Below are 12950 nucleotides of genomic sequence, written 5' to 3' on the forward strand. Positions count from 1 at the left end.
CCAGTTAAAACAGGTAAAGGCTTAATCTAATAATTTTATTAAGTGGGATATTATTTTTAAATTCACACAAATGCAACCACAAAGCCTGCATCATAACTTTTCACTTCCAAGATAATTTTGTTCTATTCAGACTGGTGTAGTGTTTAACCACTGAAAAATTAATTGCAAACACAGCTTGCTGAAATATTTGTCCACTAATAGCCAATTAATTAAACTTATCTAATGTTTATTATCCACAATTGCCTGGCAGATAATTGATCCTCATTAAGTATATGTTGATTCAGTCTTCCCTGTCTCAGCTCTATCTCAAGATGGGTTCTTAAATGATGAGCTTTGTATCATCTTGAATGATTTTTAAAAAAATAAAAATTCCTACTCGGGAGGCTGAGGCAGGAGAATGGCGTAAACCCGGGAGGCGGAGCTTGCAGTGAACTGAGATCCGGCCACTGCACTCCAGCCTGGGTGACAGAGCGAGACTCCGTCTCAAAAATAAAATAAAAAAAAAATAAATAAATAAATAAAAATAAAAATTCCTGCTACCCAAACCCTATTCAGAATCTCTGGGGAGGGACCTTGGGATTCTATTTTTGACAAACTGGACAGATGCCTACTAAAGTTGGAGAATGACCACCTAAAGTAAGGAGATTGAAACTATCATTGATTAAAATATCTTCAATTGATCAGTCCAGTTGAAAACTAGAGATACCTAAATGTTATCTCCAGACATATTTTTAAAGTAGTTATATAGGTTCAGCAAACCCTAGTCCTTATATGACAATTTTAAAAATGTTTTATCATACCTTAATTCGTCTTTATTATAAATTATTTAAATAAGATAGAAGTATATAAAGTAAAAAATGAAAGGGTCATCCCCTTTACCCTTACCCATCTATCTCTCCCACTCTAACTACTCAAATATAACCACTATTCATAGTAGGTATATAAACTTTGAGAGTTTTTCCCCTGTATATTCATATGTTTTGTCTGTATCTAAGTACGTGTTTATATGTGTCAATATGTATGCACACATACATGTGCATATATTCATATTTACATTCATAATGAGATGTATTTATTTATTCAACAAATATCGAAGCATCTACTATATAACAGAACCTGGTACTGAGATAACAACAGTGACCAAACTGATGAGATCCCTGTTCTCATTAACTGAACATTATAATAGTGAGACAGGCAATATATCAATAAAAATATGATATAAAATGTGGTAATGATTCACAATATAAAGTAAAATACAATAGGATAAAAGGTTAGATCATTCCAGGGGGTTCAACTTGAGATATGATGGTCAGGGCAAGATTTTGAGGGATATTTAGGCAGAGAACAGAGTGAAATGAGAAAATGAACCCCACACATATGTTGGAGAAGTGGACGCCAAGGTCTTCTAGATTATATATGCAAAACCACACTTTTTTCTTTTTACAAAATAAAATTCTATTATGTATACTGTTCTGTACCTTACTTTTCTAGCCAACTCTGATTTATGTACACACCTCCAAGGTCTGTGTAGATGGATCTGAATTATTTCCTAGTAACTGCTTAGTATTCCATAATGTGTCTGTGTCATAATGTAATCATTCACATGTTGCTGGGCATTTTTTCTTTATATTTTATATTTACAAACAATGCTGCAATGAAATCTTATAAACTGTAATCTTTATGTTTAGGTATTATAGGATTAATATTATAGTTCTGTTGTAAAACAAGATTATTGTAAGTATTTGAATTCTATCAGTGAATAACAGAGTCACCTGTTCAAGAATAAAGGAGCCAAGATCTTGGGATGCAAACATGTATAATAATCATTTTATGTATGCATAGAGGTAAGATTTATTTAATCATGTTTAATTTTAAAATTGGGCCATCAAAGAATCCTAAATCAAGTTTTTATCATAAAAGACCATACTTTACAGCCTTCCATGTTTTGAAAGTTGTTCAACCAACTGCCCCAGCACTGGTTCTCATTTACAGGATTGCAGCCAGTTTGGATTTATTTTTATAATGTCTGTTCTCCTAGTATTGGATCATCCATTTAATCTTCAGTGCTGCTGCTTTGTGGTTTTCTTTATCCAAAAGTATTTGATCTAAACTATATTTTATCTTTTAAATATAAGATTTTGTTATTTAAAATCTTTTACAATATTATAATTATAAATACAGATAACCTTATCACCCACTGTTAGTATTTTGGTGTATATCCTCCCAGTGTTTTTTCCAATGCATACATGTGTGTCTATATTTAAAGTATGATTTTTTTAGATTAAATTTTTAATTTTGGGGTCATTGACTCTCTTTGATACACCTGACATCTCATAACCCATACTGAGAATAGACCCATTACCACTCTTATCATGTTTCTATTACTGGTTACTCACTTAATGATGAAAAACCTAGCAGACCCTCTCCATGTTGTCAGTTGAATAGACAGGTGCCTTGCAGGTTGTTTGCCAAGTGAATGGCTTCTGGGATAACAGGTGATGTTACTGGGATACTCAGAGGCCTCAGACACTTGTCCAGTGGCTGTCATGATGGCTGCAGGCAGAGCCTGCCTCAGGATAGCGCTCTGGAGCATCTGAACCCATGCATCACATTCCTCCTTAGGGACAGGGCACCAGAAAGTTCTTCTCTCCTAATCTTCCTTAGGACCAGGCCCCTGAGGGAGCTTGCTTTGGATTTTCACAGAAAAAGAGATTTTCCTCCTACACTATTCCTCCTATCCCCTTCATTCTTCCTATTCCCGGTTTCATCACCACACTTCTCTTAGGAGAATAGTTGACTTTTAAGTGGAGGCTTATCTGGGATTTCCCCACCTTGGAATTAAGAAGAAACAGAACCTTTTAAAAACAGGACTTTTTTTTTTCCAGTTAGGCTTCCCCTAGGAAGGGGCTTCTTGTCTCCAGACTCCTGCACGATCTTTGAGGAACCAGTGTAAAACATGCTGTGATTTAGGAATGAATGCTTATTTAATGCAGAAATTATTTTAAAATTAGGCTATACAGCAGCAATTTAGCAATTAAAAATTTTTAACTTCCACTCCAGTTCTCAAAAGTGGCGTGAGCAGCACTGAGCTACGCTTGCTAAGTTTCAAGTGACTGCAGTTAGTCACTTTGCTTATTTGTTTTAACTGGATAATCTCTGTCAATTTGAGGATTTTGATGCACATAAATCCCTTGTGCTTCCGCCTCATCTGAGCCAAATCTCCTAAACATGCCATATGCCATTCATAAGTCTTTCTGTGTAGTACAGTGGATAACTTTGCAACTACTGGATTTTTTTAAACGAAGATGATTTTTCAGTATTTTTTAAAATACTGTTTTATAGTATTAAAACTGAGAGTGGAGTTGAGAGGGACTCTAGTATGTTAAAGAAACACATTTATTGTGCCTAAAGGTGTTTGTTTTTTTCTGGAAATGCCTACTTCGTTCCCAGTTGATCAAAAGATGAAGGTTCCAGAGACTCTTTATTCTAACAGACTTGATTATTAGGGGTTCCCTTCTAGAGAAGTTGTTATCTTATAAACACATGCATATGCATAATCTATTCTGCCCAATACTCTCACTTTCTCATCTACGCAGTACAGCAGAGCATCCCGTGGAGTCACAGAACAAAGAAAATCTTCACCCTGAAATTCTTTCCCGGAGCCAAATATGTCCTCAGCTTCAGAAAGAAAATCCCTAGCCTAGGCTGGGTCCCCCCTCCAGCCCTCTGAGGGAATTTTAGTTGTGCCGTCCAGGAAAACATTACACTTGGGGGTGCTAGAACTTGGTTTTATTTTCTAGTATGGAATCAAGTTTTGTTCTATATATTTACCTATATCATTGCAATTAATTCCCCCAATAATCCTGTATTGTAGGTATTAGTACTCCATGTTTCACATAAAGAAATGGAAGCTCAGAAAATTTGAATAATGGGCTGTAACTGTATAGTATTAAGTGGTGGAGTCAGGATTTGAACCTCTATTCACTTAACTCCAATGCCCTGACATTTCTATTCTGCCCAAGACAGACTGTAGCTTGTAGTAGCTAATGGAGAGAAAACCACTCTCCATTCAACATAGCTGAATTATCTTTTTCAGCCTGCAATCAAACCCTACAAAATTTTATTCACTGGTTTATGGTATCCAACTCCTTACTCAATAACCAGAAAACAAAAGGTAAGATATATATAACAGTATGAGAAAGCAGTATGAAAACATCACACTTCTGTGCTACTCTCTACTACACTGGGGAGCTCAAGCTGATAAGAGCGTAGTGTGGAGAAAAGAATATTAATTTTTAAACCTTAGTTATTTATTTTAATGAGGTACAATTCACATAACCAAAAATTAACCATTTTAAAAGGTGCACATCCGTGACATTTAGTACTCTTACAGTGTTGTACAGCCACCATGTCTATCTAGTTCTAAAACACTTTTGTCACCCCAAAAAGAAACCCCATGCTCATTAGGCAGTTGCTCCCCTTGTGTGCTCCACCTAACCCCTAGTAACCACCAATCTTCTTCCTGTCTCTGTGGATTCATCTATTCTGGATAGTCCAAATAAATGGAATCCTACAATATGTGACCTTTTGTGTCTGGTTTCGTTCACTCAGCATCATGTTTCTGAGGTCCATTCACATTGCAGCCTCGGTCGGTACTTCATTCCTTTTTGTGGTTGGGAATATTGATTTTAAGTTCTAGGCCTAGCTCTGCTATTAACTCCCTGAAAGCCTGACACAAACCTCTGAGTCTTAATTTGCTCCTCTGTAAAGGTGAGGGCTCCGTAGCCTATGGCTTGTGAGTTCTGCAGGAAGCTCTGGAACAAAAGGTCTTCAGTTCAAATAAGTGTGAGGAACAGTGCATACTGTGTCTTGTTTTTCGTGATTCATAATGCTCCATGTGCTAAAGATTTGCACTCTTTAACCCAGCATTGCTCGATCTGGGACCAGAGAACCCTTTTATTTCACCTATTTTTGTTTACCTCTTACAGAACATAATCCAGGATTCTAAGACACTGTAACCTATGAATCACTTACTGATGAAATTACATAACATGGTAATTATTAACAATATAATTTTAATTGTAACAGTATACAACTTGGCCAGCCATGGTTATGTTGATCTTTTCTCCAAGTTAGTGGCCGTCATTTCGGGTAGTATTCTTCCCTAGGGGACATTTTGAACCTTTGTTGGGGCATTTTGGTTATCTCAGTGATAAGTCAAGGGTAATAAACATCCTGGAATGTATTGCGCAGTCTTTTATAACAGTCCCCGATCCTGCACAAACTCTCAAATGTCCTGCTGGTCATTTATGTAGGTGCACACCCTATTTATAATTATCTGAACCTAGTTTTCCATATGAACACAAAAGTATTTTTGTGTGGCTTGAACATATATGGAGTTTTGCAAGTATACAATAATTGTGTATAATCAGGGTTTATTTTAAAGGAGTTCTTTACCATTGAAGGATAGACAGGATTATGCTGCAGTAACAAATTAACCTAGAAATTCTGATGGCTTAACGCAACAAAGGTTTCTTTTTTATTTATGCTGAAAGTTGATCAAGCATTGACAGAGGGCTCTGCCCCACTCACTCAAGCATCCAGACTCCACCATGGGGATCGTTGCCAGCCACTGCGGGCAGGGGTAAACGGGATTCACATACCAGCTCGTCAATATTTTGACCCAAAAGCGAGGTACATCACTTCTGACTATAGTGTACTGGCCAGAAATAGTCATATAGTCCTACCTAACCATAAGGGTGTTAGGGAAGAGGAACAGATGGCAAGTTGGGTGAGTACAATGTTCATGGTAATGTGACTTGTATTTGAGTTGGCATTACAGTGCTTGTGGATTGGTTTGCATATGTAGTGTCACATGCATGTTGATTGTACATGCATGTGACAGTTATATAGGCACAAGCATATACTTACTTAGATGTATCTATTAGTATAGTAATGCCTGGGTATTTACAAATAGAAATACTTCTTATTTTGTTATAAGTTATTTTCCTGTATTTTTTCTTTATATTACAGCTAGTGCATTATATTGACTTCTTTTTTAAAAATCATGTGTGAAATATTTGTTATGGAAAGGTGGTCTGGGCTGGGCGTGATGGCTCATGCCTGTAATCCTAGCACTTTGGGAGGCTGAGGCAGGTGGATCATGAGTTCAGGAGTTCAAGAGCAGCCTGACCAACATGGTGAAACCCCGTGTCTACTAAAAATACAAAAATTAGCCAGGTGTGGTGATGCCCACCTGTAATACCAGCTACTCAGGAGGCTGAGGCAGGAGAATCGCTTGAACCTGGGAGGCAGAGATTGTGGTAAGCTGAGATTGCACCACTGCATTCCACCCTGGGCGATAGAGCAAGACTCCATCTCAAAAAAGAAAAAACGAAAAGAAAAGAGAGGAGAGGAGGGGAGAGGTCTGAAGGAGAGGAGAGGAGACGTCTGAAGGAGAGGAGAGGAGAGGTCTGGAGGAGAGGAGGGGAGAGGTCTGGAGGAGAGGAGAGGAGAGGTCTGAAGGAGAGGAGAGGAGAGGTCTGGAGGAGAGGAGGGGAGAGGTCTGGAGGAGAGGAGAGGAGAGGTCTGGAGGAGAGGAGGGGAGAGGTCTGAAGGAGAGGAGGGGAGAGGTCTGGAGGAGAGGAGGGGAGAGGTCTGGAGGAGAGGAGGGGAGAGGTCTGAAGGAGAGGAGAGGAGAGGTCTGGAGGAGAGGAGGGGAGAGGTCTGGAGGAGAGGAGGGGAGAGGTCTGGAGGAGAGGAGGGGAGAGGTCTAAAGGAGAGGAGAGGAGAGGTCTGGAGGAGAGGAGAGGTATGGAGGAGAGGAGAGGAGAGGTCTGGAGGAGAGGAGAGGAGAGGTCTGGAGGAGAGGAGGGGAGAGGTCTGAAGGAGAGGAGGGGAGAGGTCTGGAGGAGAGGAGAGGAGAGGTCTGGAGGAGAGGAGAGGTCTGGAGGAGAGGAGGGGAGAGGTCTGAAGGAGAGGAGGGGAGAGGTCTGGAGGAGAGGAGAGGAGAGGTCTGATGGTGATGAAAGCCACTTTTCTAGGTCTTCGGCGTCATCTGGAGCACATAGTGGGTCATAGAGAATTACAGGACTTACGTAGTAATAGTAAGAAGATTAGCTCACATCCTTTGAGTACTCCCCACGTCCCAGGCACTGGGCTAAACCCTGTAGGTTGATTCTCTGCTTTAAGCATCACCAGAAGCCTGTGAGTAAACCTCTGAATTCTCCATCTTACAGGAGAGAGAGCTGCTTTTCTCCTTCAAGCATAATGGAAAAGTTATGGTCCCCAGAATTTCTGTCCTGCCTATGCTAGCACGAAGGGATAATTGATCTTCAGATATTGAAAAGAGATAGCAGGCAAAACACCAGGGCTGGGACAACACAGCCGGATACCCAGGGAGCCCAAAAGGAAATCAAAGAAGAGATTGGAGAAAAACAGTGGTGAGGAAAAGAACTTTGCCCCCCAAAAGTAATATCTCCCATGTGGAGAAGACTAGCTTTACCTAAATGTGTCACTGAGAGCGTTACCTTACCCTGACTCTGTAACCGAATTTTATTAAATGCCTCTCCTATTTCATCCTTGGTGAACTTCCCAGTTCTTCTCTTATTTTACGGTCATAAGAGCTTATAGTTTGCAGTTTAGTTAGTTAATTTATTTAAATAGCATTGTCAAGTTGGCTCTAGACCAAAAAAAAAAAAAAAAAAAAAAAAAAATAGTCATGACTCACTCCAGAAAATACCATCAGTTAACAAAAGGAAAAAAGGAAAAAGAATCACAGTTAACTTAGAATTATAAAACAATGGTTCTTTTAGGCTTCCTATTTTAGTGGTGTATCCAAACACCTTTTTCCCAGAGTAACAGAGCTTTCTTCGCTTTTGATTGCAAGCATTATTTAAGCAAGATTGGCCACTTTAAAAGTTTTCTTGCATCTTTACTTTCAGTACTCAATCTTTATTTCTCCTCAGTCTTTATTCCATAAGAAATACGCTTCAATGGCTTATGCATTTAGAATTGACTTTGTGGAACAGTGCAATGTTTTCCTTGCCTGTGGCAAGACCACTTCAGTTCAAGGCTAAGAAACTAGACTGTTCCTACAGAGACCCTCTGGGTGACTCATCTCTTTTGAGATCCTGATTGTCCATTTTTTGGTTGGTGTTCTGGCAGCAGTGTGTGTTGCCCTGAAGGCACCCTCTCATATGGTGTTGACTACACTATGCTGTGCTATTTAATTCTTGTTTTGGATTGTGCCTCGAGTTTTAAGTCACTTGACAATACAGAAGGTTTCTTTCTCCAAAGATTATCAATATCATACCATTGCCTCTCAGTGGTTACACACACAGACACACAGACACACACACACACACACACACATGAATTTCATGTTTTCTTCCTTTTGAAACTAAATATGATCTGTCTGACCTTTCTGAGGAGTCTGCTGCTTTTTCAGATTTATGTCCCTGTGACAAGGTGGTTTGGCAAGCTGTTTGTCTTAATCACTCAGCTTCTCCATTAGACAGGCTGTTTAAAAATCTTCTATGTAATTACCTTTTTTGACTCTCACTCTTCCACATTCTTTTCTTTATTGTAAACTGTCTTACGACTTTTTTATATATCTGCCATGTTCTAAAAGGCATTTAAGCCTTCTTACACTGTTTTGTCTGCTTTTCATTAAGTTTGCCATCAATTTACAATCCATGCCCATTGCCTCCCTCACAATCTGAATGCATAAACATGCATAATAAATAAACTCTGGGGTTGAATCCTGGACTGAGTGGCCAACATTTTTTCTGTGTCTTCCTTAACTTTTGAAATAGGCAGACCGAGAAGCATTAGAGGAGCTAATTCTAGGAGTCTCCTAAGGACATTTGTCAGAGTTGTCACTGCCTTGTTGTTGCCTATGACTGCAAAGTTCAGAAAGCTGGGGCTGGAGCTGCCTTCATTCATAATATGAGCCCGACACTGTGCTCATTATTGGGGGGGAATAAAAGATAACACCATTCCTGCCTTCAAGCAGCTTTTACTCTGGTAAAGAGGATAATGCAGGCATGTAAATCTTTTGGAGATGAGACAGCGTGCTTAGGAATTTAAGGAGAAAGATCCCTTTGGCAAAGGCAGATGCAGAATTCATGGCAGATGGAGCGTTTTAGCAGAACCGTGAGCAGTCAGCAGGATTGTAAGGAGTGGAGATTGGTAGAGGCATTCCAGACAGGGAACCGCAAGGGTCAAAGCTCAGAGGTGGACAAGGCTAGAATATATGCCAGAGAGAATTGGGAGAGAAGCCTGAAAGAGTATTTAGGCCTAAATTCTGAAAGGTTCTGAATGCTGGCTTAAGCCTTGGATTTTTCTTGGTGAGCGTGGCCAAAGTGGTGTTTTAGGAAGATTTTACAAAGATCAAACAGTCGAGACGTATTGATGGTTGTAGACAATGAAGACAGGGAAACCAGTTAAGAGGCTTTTGCCCTAGTCTGTGTGGGAGGTTGCAACAGTAGGAATGGAAAAGAAACAAATATGAGAGAGAATTCAAAGTAAGATTTGAGAAAACCCGATGACTGGTTCAAAATGGGAAGCAAAATAAAGGAAGATTCAAACTGAATTGATATGTGTCAGTCCTAAGAGACCCACTTGATTTGCCCACACTTAGCTGATAGAAAGAGGCACATAGCAAGAAGCTATGATTTTTATTTATGCCCACTGAATTTAAGGGATGGGTGTACTACCCAGCATGTAATAGGAAATAGGGAGTAAAACTTGGAATAGTTTAACAAATTAAGCATAGAAGCAGAGATGATATTTTAAAACCATGAAAGTGAATGAGGATCTCAAAGGAGACTATTTGGAGAATGTAGGAAAGAAATACAAAGTACGAACTTGAACTGCCAATAATTATGGGTTGAGATGAAGCAGCACCTGCAAGGGAGAGAAATCTGAGGGTTGGGCTCTGAATGCTTTGCTCACAGTAGGCACTCTGCACGGTTGCATTTACGGATGAATATGTGTCAAAGTCAAGGCCAACTCTTTCACTACAAACTTTGCCATCCCATAAAGCTTTATATAAGGGTGCTTTGTACACCAAGAATCTTGAGCTCATCAACTCACATAGTTGACATTCAATGCCAGGGCTTTATATAAAGGTATATAGTTGCAATTAATATTACTTACTATTTTTTTTTAACCTATTGTAATAGCTCATTAATTTTCTCCTGCTATTGGATGGTGGGATGGTGTGTTATGGGTGGGTATGGGGAGTGTCCCATTTTGTCAAATAGATTACAAACTCTAGCCAGGTGCAGTGGCTTATGCCAGTAATCCCAGCACTTTGGGAGGCCAGGGCAGATGGATCACGAGGTCAAGAGATCGAGACCATCCTGGCCAACATAGTGAAACCCCATCTCTACTAAAAAAAAAAAAAAAAAATACAAAAATTAGCTGGGTGTAGTGGCATGCACCTATAGTCCCAGCTACTTGGGAGGCTGAGGCACAAGAATTACTTGAACCCGGGTGGTAGAGGTTGCAGTGAGCTAAGATCACACCACTGCACTCCAGCCTGGGTGCCAGAGCAAGACTCAGTCTCAAAAAAAAAAAAAACTTATTAAAGTATAGAGGTAGTATCTTTTGTTCTTTGGTGTATTACTACAGGGTGCAGTCAGTATAAATTAAATGCTAGAGATCAATTATTCTCTTCCAAAGTGAAGAGAAAATAAACAACCATAGCAAAACAAAAGCAACAACCACCAACAACAAAAAACAGAGTCATTAAGATTCGTTGTCATGGATATAGATAGATCAGAGCAAACACTTCACATTTCTTATGTATCAGAAGGCTAGTCTATTCTTCCAGAACCTAGAGACCTCTGTCAACTCATTCTGTCTCAGAATAGCCTTAACCAAACAGATACATTTAACTTAAATACTGACATGAAGGCTTTTTTGAATGGTTCCAATAGAAACATTAGAAATTGTTTATTCCTAACTTTTATTTGGTTTTGTTTTTCTAAAAGCAAAACAATTTGGAGACTCACGAGATTTTATAGGTGTCATCTATTTTGAAACACTGTTTATTTGTATGATGTTTATTCATTGAAGGTTGTGAACATTACAGTTTTACTGCATGGCAAACTAATGCTATTTTTACAATATACTTTATATATAGTGTCACTTTTTCGGTACTTCTTTTAATATTTCCTTGTTGCATATCCACAAAAAATCATGATTAGAGCTGCTATATAGGGCCAGGCGTGGTGGCTCACGCCTGTAATTCCAGCACTTTGGGAGGCCAAGGTGGACGGATCACGACGTCAGGGGATCCTGGCTAACAGGGTGAAACCCCATCTCTAATAAAAATACAAAGAGTTAGCCGGGCATGGTGGCACACGCCTGTAGTCCCAGCTACTCAGGAGGCTGAGGCAGGAGAATCACTTGAACCCAGGAGATGGAAGTTGCAGTGAGCCGAGATCGCGCCACTGCACTCTAGCCCGGGTGACAGAGTGAGACTCCATCTAAAAAAAATAAATAAATAAAAAATAACGGCTGTATAAAAGACTCTCTTTTTCTTTAGCATTTAACTCTTAAGTAAAGAAGAAATTTAAAAGTAAAGTAAAATTGTAAATAAGTAATTGCACCTTTATTTCTGTACTGTGTATTACATAAAGATAGACAATATGATTGACCTAAAAGTTCTAAATAAATAAACTTAAATCAGAATGTGAGGATTAAGGATTAAAATAATAGTACCAAAAGATTACCTTTGATACAGTTGCTTTTTAGATCTGTAAAAATTGTTTACTTGACACACAGTGCTTTGGAATTAATATGTGCAAGCATGTTGTTTGTGGGGGGAACCCCTTATAGTCTCTACATATGTGAATGAAAGATGGGATTTGTTTGAATTACTCTATAGCCTTCATTGTTAAAATCAGAATTAAGTCCTTTGTTTAGTGAAGCATTCGTAGCAATCCTTGAGATTTCCGAGCAGGGCTGGTTGTTGGCAGAGAGTTCTTGGTGTATTATGCTGTTTACCTAAGGGTTTTATTCAAGGAGCTCTCTGAACAGCTGGGCTGATTATTGAAAATGCCTCATAGTAACTTCCAGCCTAGGCTGATCGATATCGGTGCAAAGCTTTACATGGGAGGGAGCTATTTAAACATTGAGAGCCCCAGGGATAAAAGAGAATGAAAAAATAATGCTGGACAAATATGCTGAAATGTTCAAAAGAAGAGAGAAGTATCTTGTCTTGGTATAGAGGGGAAATTCCTAAACAAACAAGCTAGAAAATTTGTAAGCTGATCTCATTACACCCTAAACATTTACTTATTTTAACTTATAACAATCCCCTAAATATTTATTTATCTTATAACAACACCCTAAGTATTTGGTGGCAAGAGGAAAGATTAATTAAAAGTACCAAAGACCAATTTTATTTTTATTTATTTTGAAATGTAACCTATTACATAAAATTCCATGAGACACTTTTTAGTGATAATATTGGGAAATATTTAACTTTATTGTCAAATGGATTCAGCTCTCATAGTTTAAACATAGCACCAATGTACTTCACCCAAATGTAAGCAGAAAAGTCCTATTTCTTTAATTTTTTTTTTTTTTTTACTACAGAGTTCTAGAATACAGATATTATCATTTCCTTCTGGCTTAGTCCTAGCAAAACAGGTTGGGCTTTTTTTTTTTTTTTTTTCATTTCTGTTTTTAAACAGTTTAATAAAATAAATAAAAACTGTACTAGAGATAGGAGATCTTATCTCCTAAAGGCATTTGGTGGAATTATGACATTGAAGCAAAAGTATCAGCATTTAAAAGCCTGTTTCTTTCTACAAAATGGAAGAACAGAGAAATACGCCAAAAAGGGAGGGGAAAACACTCAATTTATCAAAGTAGAAACCTGTATCGAGAAATCCTACATCTTGTTACATCCAGGATTTCTTACTTTTGCTCTG

At 38.6% G+C, this 12950-nt stretch overlaps 1 protein-coding gene across 21 annotated transcripts in view; it reads left to right on the top strand.

The window, feature by feature from the left end:
* Positions 1-12950, top strand: part of VTI1A (vesicle transport through interaction with t-SNAREs 1A) — a 367718-nt gene that overhangs the window by 178507 nt on the left and 176261 nt on the right. For 2 of the 21 annotated variants that reach the window (XM_074002716.1, XM_074002719.1), the window contains one exon: positions 7239-7576. The exons of the other annotated variants lie outside the window; for them this stretch is intronic. In XM_074002716.1, the coding sequence (XP_073858817.1) occupies positions 7239-7270 (32 nt within the window). In that variant the 3' untranslated portion in view covers positions 7271-7576. Of the gene's footprint in view, positions 1-7238; positions 7577-12950 lie in introns of those variants that run through there. 21 annotated transcript variants of the gene reach the window in all.

This window comes from Macaca fascicularis, chromosome 9, assembly GCF_037993035.2.
Source record: "Macaca fascicularis isolate 582-1 chromosome 9, T2T-MFA8v1.1".
In the NCBI taxonomy this organism is placed as follows: domain Eukaryota; kingdom Metazoa; phylum Chordata; class Mammalia; order Primates; family Cercopithecidae; genus Macaca; species Macaca fascicularis.